Here is a 17,118-nt window from a genome sequence, read left to right as displayed (position 1 = left end):
TTTCCCGGAACATGTCCAAAGTTTAACCTACTTATAGACCGTTTTCAGGCTGTCGCCATCTTGGTTACATTCCCCGGGTATCCGATAACAGTAATTCATGCTAGTACTCATTTTATAACAAGGAAACAGACTATTTCTCCTTCTAACCTCGGTTTAAATACATATTTGAATGGGAGCATATATCAAGATGGCTGCATCAAAGGTAAATGATAGAACATGGGAGGAAGACAATCATGTTTTCATGCCCAGCTGGGGCGATGTAGAGGGCTTTCTTTTCCCTCGACGTTTCGATGAGTTTACTTTTATCATCTTAAGGGCTGTGTTTTCGCGGTCGTAACCAATAACTGATGTGTCGGCAGTTGTAATTAGTTTTTACCGTGAAAACGCACCCCATGAGACGTCCACTATAAAATTACAAATGTCTCCAGTATTTTTTCTGAGCTTAATTTTTATACAACAAGGTGATCTCAAAAACTACACTTTAAATAATTTCCCCTGTGCATTGCTCCGAGGCTTAATTAGCCTCGGCGTATGCTCCGTTGGGCTTTATGCTTTGGGTTCCGCTAGACACTCCGTAAATGACATGCCACAATTGCAAATAGTGTGTGACGTGTCGACTAAATGAGACGAATGTATAGACGGCTTTAAAGAAGTTGACATGTAATTTAGGTTAGCATCCAGAACTGGTTGATTAACTATAGTAGGACCCATAAAGAACAAATGAAGGAACTGCTAAATAAACTGCATTGAAAACCCAATGGACAACTGTATGGTACAACTGGTTGGAAGTGGAAAACCAGTGGACAACTGGTCTGGTTGGAACAGGTTGGAAGTGGAAAACTAGTGGACAGTGGTTGAACTGGTTGGAAGTGGAAAACCAGTGGACAAATGGTCTGGTTGAACCGGTTAGAAGTGGAAAATCAGTGGACAAGGTCTGATTGGAACTAGTTTGAAGTGGAAAACTAGTGGGCAATTACTGATTGAACTGGTCGGAAGTGAAAATGGACAACTTGTTGAACTGGTTAAGAAGTGGGAAAACCAGTGGACAACTGGTCTGGTTGGAACTGGTTGGAAGTGGAAAACCTGTGGACAACTGGTTGAATGGAAAACTGCAATGGAAAACTAGTTGACAGCTGGAAGAACTGAAAGAAAAACTGCAATGAAAAACCAGTGGACAACTGCAATGGAAAACTAGTAAAGGACAACTTGTAGAACTGCTCGATACACTGTAATGGAACACCATTGAGTAAGGAATGGGAAAACCAGTGGATAAAATGGTGGAACTGGTCTAAAAACTGCAAAGAAAACCCAGTGGACAGTTGGTGGAACATGTCGATAATCTGCAAGGGAAATCGAGTGAACAATAACTGGTTTGAAAAACACAAGTGGATTTTGGGGAAAGGGGTATTTTCTGACCCAAATTTGAATAACCTTCAGGCCTGAAGTAGCCGCACTGATTGGTGTTAATCATCAGTCCATGATGTACTCATGTGCATCGATTGATCGTTCCATCCAGTCTCCTTGATTCAGGGTACTTAATTATCCTGAGTGTTTTCAAGTTAATGATTGTCTCCCATTCTATATACACACCCCAGCTTAAAGGCACTGGACCCGTTTGGTAATTGTCAAAGACCAGGGCCCAATTTCATAGAGCTGCTTAGGCACAAAATTTTGCTTAAGCAAAAAATTCATTGCTTAGTAAAATCAGATTACCGGCCAAGATACCACTTAATTGTTATGCTAAGTATAAACAACAGCTAAATACTAGTCATAAGCAATGTATATGGCATGAAATTTTGGCCAGTAACATGTGTAAAATAAGCGAGCTATATTTTCGTGCTTAAGCAAAATTGTTGTTTAAGCAGCTCTATGAAATTGGCCCCTGTATTTGCACTGTGTATCACAACATAATGATTAAAATAACAAACCTGTGAAAATGTCATCGAATTTGCAAGAGAATAATGGACGAAAAAACACCCCTGTTGCGTTACTTTGTGTGCTTTCAGATGCATAATAAAAAGCTTTTAGAAGCCTTTTATTATTGGAGTGGGAAATAATTACCTCTTGCTCCAAAAATTACATTACTTCAGAGGGAGCCGTTTCTGACATTGTTTTATACTATCAACAGCTCTCCATTGCTAGTTACCAAGTAAGTTTTTATTCTGCCAATTTTAGTGTCCAGTGCCTTTTAAGGATTTTGATACCTAGTTGTTTTCGGCCATGACATAAATCACTCACTGTGAACGAAGATGTATGTAACATCAGCTTCATTAGTCGTCAAGCGTTTGAGAAAAAGATTCGAAGTGAAAATCACAAAAGCAATGTTTTCAGGAGAGTCACGCGTGCATGTACATGCATGTATACGTGAAATATGTTGTACGTGCTGAATTTAAACTAATTTTCGCCTCCTGAGACGAACATTATTTTCGTGACATTGTTTTTCTCATTTCTCAAAAACTATAGCACCTCACAGCAAGTAATATTATAAGGACAGCTTTTTATCATCATTATCTTCAAACCTTGTAAGTTTAATCATAGAGGAAGGACAGAATGTAAACCTGTGGACATTGTAGTGTGTTACAAAAAGTACACAGACCCTTTAAAGGTAGGGTCATGGAATGGTGTGTTCTCCAAAAAATAGTGACCATTAAAACTTTCTTAGCAAGGAAGCACTGCAGCTGATGAAATAAACTATTTTGAAAAAGGATTCCCTTCATTCAGACTAATATGGTTTTGGGCTTTTCCTTCCAATAACATTTCATCTGAATACAATTCACGCATGAATCCTTAATACTCAGATTCCTGAGGGTTTGGTGTCCGTTCGCGAATGATGAAGCCAGAGACGACAGACAGGAATAATTGAAAGAGGAGTAAATGAAGGCTGATTGAGTGAGGACAAATTCAGTCGGCAACAGGAAAACGAGCTGACGAGACGAGGCCAATGAGACACTTGGGACCTTTTCGAAACCCCGCTCATCTGCACCAGATTCGGCTCAGGCTATAATTTGGCCCCGCTGCTTCGACACTTGCACATGCGTTGCGTATACGTGTTCAGGGCTTCAGACGATAGGATGGAGCATGAAGCTGAATCCAAAGCCTTGGTCTCGAAAAGGGCCTGATACTGCAGACACTTTAGGTTGGGCATGAAGCATAAAGGAGGGGAACAATCAAAACATCATCAGGACAAACAAAATCAAAGAAGATTGCCTTGATGAAAGGAAAGCTCTGACACGATGAGAAAGACGGACGACTCCTTTGAAGGAGGTTGTTGAAGTGGTTGATCACTAATGGGATTGCGCGATGGATCAATTACCAGACATAACGGTGAACAGATTGGCTAAAGACATATTGCACCACATCACCTTGTAAATCATACATGGTCATAATAGGTCTCATAATTCAACACATAGCTATATATAGACGCATGGAGTACCTCCATTAAATATGCATATCTTGCAGGAAAATACTGACAGCGCATAGGGACCTCTCGGTGATATGCGCTTTATAAAAATGGTTAAATTTATTGTTGTTATTATGTATGGTTGATGTTCGTTTCAAATTTAAAGAAAATAGCTCCATGGGGAAGGATAACGAGCAGGGCAGAGCGGGGAACAAGCTTCAACATTCCGAGCCAAGATTAATAACCTTTTTGCCAACTGGGTCAGTTGTGGGGTCAGTGGCCCATGTCTGTGTCACTCTGACCCGAAACAGTCTCAAACTGACGCAGAATCGGAGTCAATCTGTTTGACCAAATTCCCTATACCAGCTTGCATGACCCAGAATAGGTCAGGCGTCCGTGACCCGGAATACGGGTCAATCCCTGATATAAGCCGAGAGAAAATGGCGTTTTTATCAGCCGAGTAATGGTAACCTTGGTATTGTTACACTAAGACACCTGACTATAAACGGGTCAATTCTGATATGAACTGAGATAATTTAGAGTGTAGCTTTAAATTCGCAAGATTCTCATAACAATAATAATTTCAAACTCGTATACGAGGTTTCGGCAACTCATAATATCTAATTTGTTTTTTCTTGCATGGTCGTGGACGCAAATGTTCCCCACTTTCCATTTTCTCTATTGAGAGTAATTGATAAATCATAAAATATAATTATTTCAACCTTCTGTCTACCCGTCGATTGCAGGACATAAGTATATATTTTGTGAGTTAAATACTTCTTAATGTTTAAACCGGAACACTATCTATCTATAAATGAGCTTATCTTGGTATTTTCAAATGGAAAGGCTGGCCACTGGTGGGCAGCAAGGGGTTGTTTTTTATTTTACTTCTCAATGTGTTTTTTTTAATCAGTTTTCCAATAATTGTTTATGTTGAGAGGAACATTAACAAACATTATACAACTTGTAAGAAAAAAACTCGTCTAAGACAACAAATTCACACAAACCTTATACACAGTCTAATGATGATGATAGTAGAAAAAGTCCCTTTAAATATTTCTGTCTGAAATATCCTATTTTTGAAAAATTAATTTCCCGTTTGGAGTCTATCGCTTATAGTGAGCGTTTTATTGATTTTCTTTTCAATCGATATCTTGGAAAATGTGTTGTCGGTTTTCAATATTTTCCTGTGACCCAGATGGTCGCTCGATCTCAAATTTTTACAGGTTTGTCGGTGGATTGCATAAAGCGCTTACACTGCCAGCAACTGTTTTGTTAGCCACAACCAATTTTGTAATGTTACTTTAAGTTGTTCGTGTATCTCAGTATAGGTGCTTGTTTGGGGAGGAGGAGAGAACAATTTGAGGCTGAGATTTGATGTATTTTACTCTTGCCAATGTCCTTTATTTGTTGTACTGCACTGTCTAAAATATAAATGTTGTCTGACTATCTTTTCCATATTTTTTTATGTTACCATCCCGGTCTTTGAGCTTTAATCAATTAAAGATATTAAAATGTTAAAATTTCAATATTTTATTTAAGAGTTGACAATAAAGAATTGAGTTTAAAGTGAATTGAAAATGTTTCCAAGGTTGCCAAGCAGCGCCGCAATTTTCATTATTATTGCTATATGGATTGATTAAAAACAGGCTGAGTTCATACAAGCAGAAAACGACCGTCAAGATGAAAGTACCACACACATAACTTTAAGCATACAATACGAAAGGACTACCCTTGGAAAAACACCGCAACTTTGTGTATGGATGGTAGCCAATTTCTGCTTAGCATAATTTTTTTTGTGCTTAGCAAACATTTTGTGCTTTTGAAATTGGGCCCCGATTTGCAGGTGGTTTGGTACCCAGAATCCTGCATGCGTATTCTGGGTCTGTATCAATGCCTGCAATGGGTCCACTGGAATCTTGTAGTGCCAACGATGAGTTCAATCCCCATTGTAAAACCTTGATTCTCTTTATTGTTATTTTTATTATTCTGTTTTATTCATATTTGAAACACGAGATAGGCATGCGGCTATACAAAAGAATGCGACCACTTTACAAGAATTAAAAGTTTGTACATATCAGTAACAAAGACTAAAAAACTAAAATTACAACAACGCAGCACCAAAAAAAACACAATAGTAAAAAACATATTTTTTGTGTTTAATTGAAGGCAGCTCATCCAGGAAAATTGTTATGGTACAAAAGTGTTTACTTGCACTTCGTAAACAAACAAATAATGCACAATTTTAGCTAAAACAGTGTAATAGTTTTAGACTTCAATCATGTATCTATCACTTTAGCACTTGGTTACAACTAGTGTGGGGCGTTAGGGCCTACTGAGTATTCTTAATGATTTCATATTGGTTGGATACTGTCCACAGTCTGCTTTTTTTGTTTGAAGGTTTTTCTTCGTCACCTAAGTCAATGACCAGAGCTGACCAGAACATTGTAATTATTTCACTTCATCTCAAGACTCCATCTCCATTTCCACCTCATCGATGATGACATTTGATATCTTAAGATTCTCTATACGTGGTCATTTTGTACGAACTCGCCACTAGATTCTAAGATGCAACTGATAAAAGTGCTTATATTAGCCAGAATCTGAGGGTCGAGGACATCATCTCATATCTGCATTAAGACATTGATGGTGTCTCCTCATCCTTTAATTGTCTTTCAAGATCTCAAAAGGTCCTTCAGATTTATCTTTAAAGACAGTGGACACTATTGGTAATTGTCAAACTTCTCACTTGGTGTATCTCATCTTATGCATAAAATAACAAACCTGTGTGAAAATCTGAGCTCAATTGGTCGTAAAAGTTGCGAGATAATAATGAAAGATAAATCACCCTTGTCACACGGAGTTGTGTGCTTTCAGATGCTTGATTTCGAGACCTCAAATTCTAAACTTGAGGTCTCGAAATCGAATTCGTGGAAAATGTCTTCTTTCTCGAAAACTACTCCACTTCAGAGGGAGCCGTTTCTCACAGTGTTTTATACTTTCAACAGCTCTCTATTACTCGATACCAAGTAAGGTTTTATGCTAATAAATTTTTTGAGTAATTACCAATAGTGTCCACTGCCTTTAATCATGGTTGATACCACTCATCTGGATAAAAAAAATTACCATGAGGTCGTTTTTACAATTTGGAAACAGCTTGCTTCATATAGGAACAGTAATTCTTTCTTAATTATTTTTTAAATCTAAATTAATCTAAATTGTATATATCATGTAGCATTTTAGGTATTATACATGATAGAGCTGACAAACAATCGTAGACACAGCTCATGTTTTGTGCGATCAACGGCAATTATACAAAAACTCTGGGACTATGTGGGCTTTGTGAGAGTCAGGTCAAAACAGTAAAAGCCATGCACAAATTTACAGCTTGTAAATATTGTTCTTAATTTAATTTGTAACAACCAAAATCAGTTGTTCATTAGTAAATTCATCTTTTAAATTTCCTGTTTTTTTTTAGTTTGACTTTATTTCAGAGGAAAATATTTTACAGACAAAACGGTTCTCGTATGAACTTGATATCAGTATTCTTACGGACTAAAATCAAACATTAAAATTTACGTTTTTTATCCTACCGATCCTATATCATACAAATTTCTGGGAGCACTTTCAATTTCTTCATGAGGAAACTGTAACAATGATTCCCATTACCATTTTGTGCGCGTATAAAAGCTAAAATCACTTTTTTTTTTATATCTTGGGTTATTCATTTGATTATTTTAGGCTGTTTTCAAAGAGGCATCCGCAGTTTTATACCAGGCAACCGATCACCGAGCCTACATCCGAGAGATGACAATTCTTGTCCCGCAGACCTGGGGATTCAGCCCGGCCTACATGCCCGGTTTTACAGAGAGCTTCCGCACCGCCAATATTGTCCTAAACACGGCAAGCAGTACCGATATCCCGGCCCAGCCCTTCGTCAAACAGCCCGGGAGCTGCGGGGAGGAAGGGGTGTATCTTCACATGACCAGTGAGGTGTTCTCCGGAGGTATGGAAGAGGCCTTGGGGAATCTCTGTGAGTATTTTTCCCTCCTCTCTATAGGGTGTGTGCTCAAGGGAAAGGGGAGATTAGTTTCTTGGATGTGCTAATTATATCATCGAGAATACTATACAACATTTTGTATCTCTTGGTATTAGTAATCACCAGAATCATATGTAACCTCAAAAGGTTGTTACAACAACACAAAATTAATTGTGTTGGGATTTGAACAAACCATGATTTGAATTTAGATTATTTTTTTGTAATGAGTTGACAGCAACCATGGTCTAAATTTTAACACCCCAGCCGTCGATTTCACAAAACTCTTCCTAACTTAGGATTAATCTTAGGACTTAGGACAAGTCCCAACCCTGCACTGTAGCATGCAGACCTTAAGATTAATCCTAAGTTAGGACGAGTTACTCGTCTTAACTCGAGATAAGACGAGTCCTAACTTATTGTGAAATCGACTGCAGTTGTTGCAGTGTGATCGTGCCTTATTATTGATTGTGTTAATATGTGTACTGAGCCAAGTTTCATTTATGTTAAAATTTTATCATTTAAATAGATTGTAAACATATGATCTTTAGCGCCAACCCCGGGGCAACAATCAAAATTTAACACCAAAATAATTATGTCCACTTTGGCAACAATCTAATTTATAAACAGGATGTATTAACCAAAAGTTTGAAGTCTTTAAATTTACACCAAAAATTCAATCCGTTTTACAGACGTCATGCAAAAGCCGGTGAGTTTCACGTCCATCAATTTCCTCAGACAACACTTTGTCAAAAGTTGTCTTAGTTTGTTTGTTTTTGTTTTATTTATTTTTTTACTGCCTGTGTCAAAAGACGATACTTTACGGTACCGACAATTCGATTTGACATGATGAGTGTTCGGTAACATTTGCTAAATTCGTTCGCAGTTTTTAAAGGATCAGTACAGAATTGGTAAGAAAAAAAAACTCGTCTAAGATCACAGATTTACATCAAACTTGAGGTCTACTAATGATGATGACAGTAGAAAACATCACTTGAAATATTTTTTTTTCTGAAATTTCATATTGGATGAGAAACAAATACAATTTAATTCCTGTTTTGAGTTTTTCGCTCAGTGAGCAATTTATAAAATAAAAAACATTGAATCGATGTCATGCAAAAAAATGTGCAATCGGTTTTTCAATATTTTCTCGTGACCCAGATGGCCGATCGATCTCAAACTTCGACAGATTTGTCGGTTTATGTATGGTGGATTACATAAAGTGATAACACTTTCAGCAACGTTTTTGTAGGAAAAAAACAATTCTGTATTGTTCCGTTAAAGGCAGTGGACACTATTGGTAATTACTCAAAATAATTATTAGCATAAAACCTTTCTTGGTGACGAGTAATGGAGAGAGGTTGATGGTATAAAACATCGGAGTAACAGCTCCCTCTGAAGTGCCATAGTTTTCGAGAAAGAAGTAATTTTCCACAAATTTGATTTCGATACCTCAGATTTAGAACTTGAGGTCTCGAAATCAAGCATCTAAACGCACACAACCTCGAGTGACAAGGGTGTTTTTTTTTCTTCATTATTATCTCGCAAGTTCGATGACCGATTGAGCTCAAATTTTCACAGGTTTGTTATTTTATGCATATGTTGAGGTACATCAACTGTGGAAGCTAGTCTTTGACAATTACCAATAGCGTCCACTGCCTTTAAACACAAAGCGCAGATTGCAAACCCTTGACAACTCAATCAGAATTAGTAATTGGAAACAAAGCCCTATAACCCATGGGCCATGGTATGTAAATTGGTTTGATGTAAACACGTCCTCTGTCATGAGGTCAGTCCCCCTACAGTTACTTAAAAAGGATGGAGTAAAAGTAGTTTACACAATATTTCCAAGATCGGAGTTTTAATAAACCCGAATATAAACTTATTATTCACAAATCTTTTGACATCGAGTTCTGAAATGAAGCAACATGAAGTGATTTGTTTATCCGACTTTTAAGCACGAAAATCTGAATCAGTTTTTCTTACATTCTTATCAAATGTTTCAGCTTTTACTATTGGAAGTTGGCATTACATATGAACTGGAATTGGCATTTTGTGATAAAATATTAAAAATCATTGTGTTTGGTGCACGAAAAAAAGTCACCTTAAGCTCCCCATGCTAAAGGGCATTTCAGATAACCCCTTTCCAGAAACAATCTCAACTCTTTAGGATTATGCAGCACCGGTGTGGCAGTAGATGGCGGTGTGCCCCCCCCCCCGGAGATTTATATAAACTTCTTCTGATAGCGCCCTCTCTTCGGTCATCCTTACCCTGCCCGTGTTAATTTCCAATGGGGGACCGATTCTCCAGCGAACAGAATTCCCTGGGACACCGGCAACCAAAGTGAAGCGCGCAGAATTGTGGATACTGTGTTGTTGTCAATAAGAATTTTTTATAGATATGGCAGACACATTACTATAACAATGTAAGGTTTGGGATACACCCGAATTACACAGTGCACTCCTATGGTGCCACAGTGGCCACCATACCTCAAAAAGGCTAATGCCCTAGTCCCCCTTTATACACAATCGATGGCCAGACTAGACCACGTATTCTCGTTACTTGCTCACGTTTGCTGTCGCTGGGGGCGTGATACATGATACGCATAGCAATTAGTCCCAATCCAAATCCGATTTGTCGGCACATCTTGTGTGACAAGTCGCTACAGGCGGTTTAACGGTTACTGTAACATTATTATTTTTTTTTCACAAGTACAATAAAGCTACTCGATTCCAAACTTCCAAGTCACGTTTATTTATTTGTTTACCTATTCTTCCGTCGAAAATAATGTGTACATCTTTTCCTGAAATACAATTTCAGTTCAGATACTTGTAAATTAAGTAGTAACAGTTTCTATAGTAATGATTGCGGGGCACATGTTACAAATCTAATTCTGTGACAAGTGTTGGCCCTGGGACGAGCCTTTGGTGACAGCTCGACGTTTCGAGCAATGTACTTTGCTTGTCTTCAGGAGATATTACCTAGACAATGTTGATATTACTAGCACTGTCATTTTATTTATCTTGTGAAAACACCAGAATGCTTTCTAGTGTGAACCATAATCTGGATATTAAAATTGTATTCTCAACACTCTATTTTGAGCCAAACGAGAAGAGAACACGATGAAGAAATTTCAGTTTTAGATGTGGGAAGAAAACCCAGAGAAAATTATTCCAGAGAAAACCCACGCAGTCAAGTAGGGACTGAAAACCTTATCCACATAGTGCCCCGATGAGACACGAACCGGTGTCCCAGAGGAGGAAAGCGAGGCAAGACACCACTATACACCAACCTGACAGAAACACCAGGGTTAACTATTACTGTTACTCTTCCTATGATAAATATGGGTTCTTTTTATAATATATTAACCCATTAGACAGTAAGGCGGTATTCTGCCTTGGAGATATGTAAAAAGGTGTCTAATATATATCCATTCTTGTACACCCTCTCCACTGCCCTCCGTGCCACCAGCTCGAGTCATAGTACATGAATGGGGTCATCTGCGATGGGGTCTCTACGATGAATACCCCTCCGGACCAGATGATCATTTCTACATATCAAGTACGGGCTCCGTGGAGCCAACCAGGTGCTCCAAGGCAGTCACCGGGGACATCGTGAAGTATTCCCGGCGGGAGAATGAGGGTGAAACTAACCCCGATGCCACTGGGGAAATTCAATGCGACGTCGGCGGGGAGAGTACCGGCCGTCTGCCGGGACCGAAGTGTAGATTTCGACCGCATCTTGAGCAACTGCGAGGTGCAACAGGATCACTGATGTACGCTCATTTCACCAACGAGGTAATGAATGTTTTAGAGTTATAGCGAATCAAAAAGGTGTATATCATTTAGAGCATTACCAATCAAAGAATTGGTTCCTTAATATACACACAATACTTTCCTTTGCTCTGGCTATGTGTTCAGTAGACTATAGAACCATTTATGATAGAATGTGATTCGTATGGAGTGTCTGCCGTCAGTTTCGCAAAACTCTTCCTAACTTTAGCGTTAATCTTATATAGGACCTAGGACTAGTTTAATTCTGTATCCATAGACGTAAGAACGCATTGAAACCATCCAAGTTAAGACGTGTCTCGGGCTTCGATTTTTGGAAAAATGAATAAAGCCAACAATTATTCCTCCCTCTTTATTATGGTATAGATAATAGGGTTTTGCCATAGCAACCCCGATGGTGACCCGGGGTCACTGCACAACACCGAAGCCCCATCTCGGCACAACATTCTATGCAATGGACGCAGCGCCTGGGACGTCATGCTGACGTCACCAGACTTTGTAAATGGCGCAAACCTACCACGAGAGGGCGTCAACACTGAGCCACAAATCAGTGTGAAGAGGCTGTTCAAGAAACGGGCTGTGTTTGTTCTGGATACATCAAGCAGTATGAATGTAAGTGATGAATGAACAATCAGTATTACACAATGTAATTTAGATACGGTTAGGAAGCGATCTGGACCAAGCGAACTGACTGTGTACACAAAAACTCTACTGACCAAAACAAAATCATACTTTGTGCTTTTCCATAATCAATCTATTCAGATTGACAATACCAGAGACTTTTGATGTACAGGGTAAACACTCACTGGTGGTACAAACCTATGGGCAAGTCCAGCAACAACGACATTCACTGTACAATCCTACGCGAATGCCCAATGTCCAATATCAAACTAACTTGACTGCCATAGACTTGCTGCAAGACCTTGTTGGGTATGACGTCACGGATGACGTTATTTAAAGTATCTTTTAACCTGCAAATTATTGTTTAATGATCTGCAGAATAATAGCAAATTCGAGAGACTCGTCAGTGCTTGCCGTTACTACATTAACACCGTCTTACCAAAAGGCACCTGGGTTTCACTCATTCAGTTTAACTCTACAGCGTCCGTCTTAGCGCCACTCACAGAGATCAGGTAAGAAGTGGATTCTATCCCCACCCCACAAAGAAATGCAATGCCCTGAGTCTGCGTCCTTGATATCATAGACTGGACCATTCCACATATCTAAGAGGGGGATCAGGTCCCAGAGTTATAGGTTTCTTATGATGGACTGGCTAAATATTTGTACTCGGCACAAAGTTGTACAGACATGCAGACCAACCTCAATCTAACCCATTGATAAACGATATTTTCTTAGGAGGTGTCTTATAACAAGCTGTTCTTGGCTCTGAGCTTCCCACGCCCCCCCGAAATAAATGTGTTGTTTTGAGGATACAGTACAACCAGTAGAACCTTCCTGTATTTGTATATTATATGAGGTTAACCCACACTCAAGGGTTAAGTGCAAATATGATTAAATGGTCTATAGCTATTTATTTTCCCATGATATTACCTTTTTTGTTGGGACACTCTTTCGTGACCACCTCTTTCAAAGTCCCTAAAAATGCATTGACTCTACAAGTTAAAGTATAGTTGTCCTGTCATATGATGCCGACACAATCATGTCTACCACAATTAAAGAGTGAAAAGGAAGACATGGAAAGAATAATGATAAGGGACGGACAGGGTGTCACCAATCGGAACCTAAGTAAAGAATTCAACATGGTATGATATTATACCATTCATTAAAAGAAGTGGTAATAGGCACTTCAGGCATGTCACCTATAGCACGGAGATATGGCTACAGGTGGGCATGCAAAACAATCAATTAGACTCCAATAAACTTCGAACAAGAAGTAGAGGGAGACGAAACAAAACATAGCGATGAACCAAGCACATTAAGTGGGATTGATTGGAAACATACAGCTCAGGAGAGTGACATTGAGAATTGATGAAGAAGCTTTCCTCCAGCAGAGGGGTGAAACAGGCTAGAACGAAGAAAGAGTCATCTTTTCTTATCACACCCTTTTGTTCTTTGTTAGATTCCAAAGTAGTCGCCAGAGTTTGGTGGACAGGCTACCAACAATGGCCAGAGGAAATGCAAGTATCGGTGCCGGTCTGCTCAAGTCATTAGAGGTACGGGTGGAAGGACTATTTTTTTTTGTTAAAGCAAAACATGGCCTGAAGTAAATTTTGTTAGGTTATCTGTTTTCAAACAAGTTGAAGAAGGCATTCAAAACCTCGGACCTCCTGCATAATGGTGTCGATTAAAAGCACACTGCATCAAGAAAAGCAGGCAAATAACACACTACAATGTCCAGAATGAGCAGAACATTGTCCAGACTGCGCATCACGTTAAAATTGCGATTTTAAACAAGCAACTCACATAACACCCACGACTTTTAAGCAAAACTATCAAGTACTCGCGAGATTAATTGTAAAGTTTGAAGCGCTAGGTGGCAGCAGACCAACTATGTAATCTTCAATTGTTGACGTAGTTCTAGTTGAGCATGGGCAGAGTTCAAAATAACAATGGATTCACTTTGGGTCAAGGCCCTTCCTCGAAACTGCGGCTTCTTTAAGGCTCCAACTAGGGCTCTATCAGAAATGTTGGTACAGGGATTTAGACGGGCAGAGGGAGGATTAAAGCCGGAGCCCAAACTGACCCATGGTTTCGAAAGTGCCTTTAGTCTTCTCACCCCTACCGACCTCAAAATACTTTCTCATTGTCAACCAGGTCCTGTCGACCAACGGCGACTCTCCACAAGGAAGCATCATTTTCGTTTTGAGCGACGGTCTAGAAGACACCCCGCCCTTTCTGAACGACACTATAAATGACGTCACAGCCACAGGCGCCATCTTGAAAGCCATGGCATACAGCCGGGAGGTATCAGACAACCTCCATCTGCCGAACGACAACGGGGGAGAAGGATTTGTCAAGTCCTTCACTGATGACGGAACTACCGAGGAACCACCGAGGAAACTGGAGGACGAAGAATACCTCGACACGGACAAGTTTGTAACGGTACAAAAAACAAATTTTAGCTTTGAATTTTTGTTCTCAAACAATTTTGCTCTAGCACATTGGCACGTCAAATGCCCCATCTACAACTGGCAAACCGATCTGTACACACAGGATGCTTGCAAAATTGTGTCTTGCCCCCTGTTGATTGACACCCCTCTAAAGACGTATGGCACGGTCCAGCTTAGGATATCAAGGCATGAGCTGACCATACAATGAGGTTAGACTAATAAATTGAAATATTTAAACATGTCAAAATGTGGTGACAGCGGCCCTTACTGCAGGGGTTAATAAAGTGACATAACCCCCATTATATGCCATGCGTTCAAAGTTAGCCTGTTTGTCTGTTTCAGATTGCTAGACGTGAAGAGCTCTTACTTGGTAACGCCACGGGTCCGAGCCATGTCTACATTGACAGCAGCGCTGGAAACGAAACAGTGTTCCGATTTACGTGGGAAAAGGGCGAGGCGAAAGCTCTGCTACGGGGGCCCAGCGGAGCCATCCTACAATCTTCCGAGTACATCATGGATACTGACATGGAGTCTAAAGTTGTCGAGATTAGGATTATGGGAAAGGCAGAGGTACGTAATTGTCGACACTTACTATATAGCTTGTGATGCATTGGTGTATATTAGTGACTGCCTTGAGCGCTAAACTTTGGAAACTTTATGGATCACCAAGGGAGTAATAGTTTAAAGGGTAGACCGGATACTAAATCAGCAATACTTGTCTCTTATCAACCTATACATTCTTGACGTCTGAGTACCAGACAATGTTGCTGTAGGTATCTGTATCTGATCGCTTTGGGTTCATTAGTACATTGGTACATGATTAGTATTTGGGTTGCTATGGGTAGGCCTATACTACATTGGTTGATAATTGAAATGGCATTAGTGCATTGGTTGCTATGGGTACAATACAATGGTTGCTGTGAGTTTAGCACATTGGTTGCTATGTGTACACTAGATTGGTCGATAATTGATATCGGTGTAGTTCATTGGTTGCTACGGGTGTGATGCATTGGTTGCTACGAATATAGTACTTGTTTGATGTGTGTATCATGTTCGCGTGGCTGTCAATGTAAAAAGTAATCATGTGACACACTCTAAACCAATCAAACAGCCGGATTTTTGTTAACAACGTTGTAAACCGAATTATGCAACTCAAAAAATAACCTCAATACCAAACAAACACACATAGACGTCTGGATTAGAGTGCATTGATTGAGTTGAATTCACTTACTCTCATGTCCAGTTTCTAACTTTTAATGCGGGTTTAAATCCAAGCTTGTTGGATTGCTGACCCAAAAAACTTAAGCATATTTCTTGTTGTTTGCAGCCTGGTGAGTGGAGCTATGGTTTATGGAACATGCACAACGAATCACAGACTATGCAAGTACATGTATATTCACGCCAATCGGATCCTGACGTACCACTGTTACGAGCCAGTGCCATCATCCGACAAAACCAGGTCAGTTTCTTTCACTTCAAGCTAAGGTTGTGGCCACTTCAATTTCAATTCAATTCAAGTCAACACTCACAATATTACCTAGATAAGCAAAATATAAGCACAGAGGATAGAGGGAAGTAATCTATGTAACCCCCCCCCCCCCAAAAAAAAAAAAAAAAAAAAAAAAGGACAACAACAACAAATGGAGTGTGGGGCTATAAGATTAAAGACAAACAGGCAACAAGAAAACATTCACTAAAAGCAGACTGGTTTGATATGAGATAAATATGTTTATACTATGCAGGGGTTGACTACAAGGACTTTGTATACTAAAGCCGTTGCCAAAGCCGTCAACTTGTTAGTTGCGCGGCAATAGTTTTACAGTATGACACAGTGTACATGTAATAGAGTGATAGATCCTAAACCTGTTATTTTGGGCGTTGAATGTTGGGTGAGTCTGGAGAAAGAGTGTAAACAATTCACAATATTTTCATCATGGTGAACACATTATCCCCAACTGTTGTCGAAATTGGCTATTTGCGGGTTGCTCTAAAGCTGCCATGGACACAGTTCGCGAATACGACTTCAATTCAGAGGGAAAATACTCCTCACAAAAAAACCGTGAAACATTTAAAGTAAAGAGGGAAATCTTAACAAATTTCTTGCTCGACGTAATCATCTTCTAATTTGTGTCTAGGTAAACTTCACTGAGAACCAAAGGGTTGTTATCTATGGGGACGTGAAGCAGGGAGAGCTGCCTATCATAAATGCAACGGTGAGGGCGCTAGTACAACTACCCAATACATCGAGAGTGGTCATTGTAGAGCTGTTTGATCGAGGAACAGGTAAGATTATTTGAAAAAATCTACATTTTGTCAGAATCAATTATCTTTTAACTGATATTCAGTTAGCATCAGAAGATATGGTTTGTAATGTCCAGACCAAATCGGTCTTACAACCAACAAGAGATGTAAACATAGTTGTAGCCGCAATATTTGCTACACTAACTATAGTTTGCCAGTGTGATATACACATACCGAACTCCATAATTCACTAAGAAGACAAGCTGAAGACGAACAGAGTTAAATATTGTGAAAGGTTATACCGTCTGCAAGTTTACAACTATAGCTTTTCTAATGAATTACATAATGCAAACAGTCAAAATTCACTACGAAACAATACGCCCACCAACACTTAAAGACTTTTATACAAAGGTTGTACCTATAATTTGTCAGTTTTTACAAGTAATGTGGCTAACAGAAATGCAAAAAAGAGTTGCGAATTCGGCTTTTCACCCACTTTGAGGAAAATAAAAAAATATTAAATAAGAAAATAATACCTTACATTGCTCCTTTTCAAGATCCTAATAAACAAACCGATG

The 17,118-nt window shown here is 39.3% G+C and overlaps 1 protein-coding gene across 1 annotated transcript in view; it reads left to right on the top strand.

The window, feature by feature from the left end:
- LOC139954581 (calcium-activated chloride channel regulator 1-like) overlaps window positions 1-17,118 on the top strand; it is a 49,445-nt gene that overhangs the window by 27,794 nt on the left and 4,533 nt on the right. Inside the window, exons 3-11 of the mRNA XM_071954448.1 lie at window positions 7,142-7,433; window positions 10,909-11,234; window positions 11,595-11,840; window positions 12,228-12,361; window positions 13,309-13,402; window positions 14,004-14,291; window positions 14,642-14,869; window positions 15,627-15,758; window positions 16,435-16,582. Of these exons, the coding sequence (XP_071810549.1) occupies window positions 7,142-7,433; window positions 10,909-11,234; window positions 11,595-11,840; window positions 12,228-12,361; window positions 13,309-13,402; window positions 14,004-14,291; window positions 14,642-14,869; window positions 15,627-15,758; window positions 16,435-16,582 (1,888 nt within the window). The remainder of the gene's footprint in view (window positions 1-7,141; window positions 7,434-10,908; window positions 11,235-11,594; window positions 11,841-12,227; window positions 12,362-13,308; window positions 13,403-14,003; window positions 14,292-14,641; window positions 14,870-15,626; window positions 15,759-16,434; window positions 16,583-17,118) is intronic.

This window comes from Asterias amurensis, chromosome 2, assembly GCF_032118995.1.
Source record: "Asterias amurensis chromosome 2, ASM3211899v1".
NCBI lineage: Eukaryota > Metazoa > Echinodermata > Asteroidea > Forcipulatida > Asteriidae > Asterias > Asterias amurensis.
The sequence above is the reverse complement of the archived record's forward strand: the minus strand, read 5'-3'. Positions and strand labels throughout refer to the sequence as shown.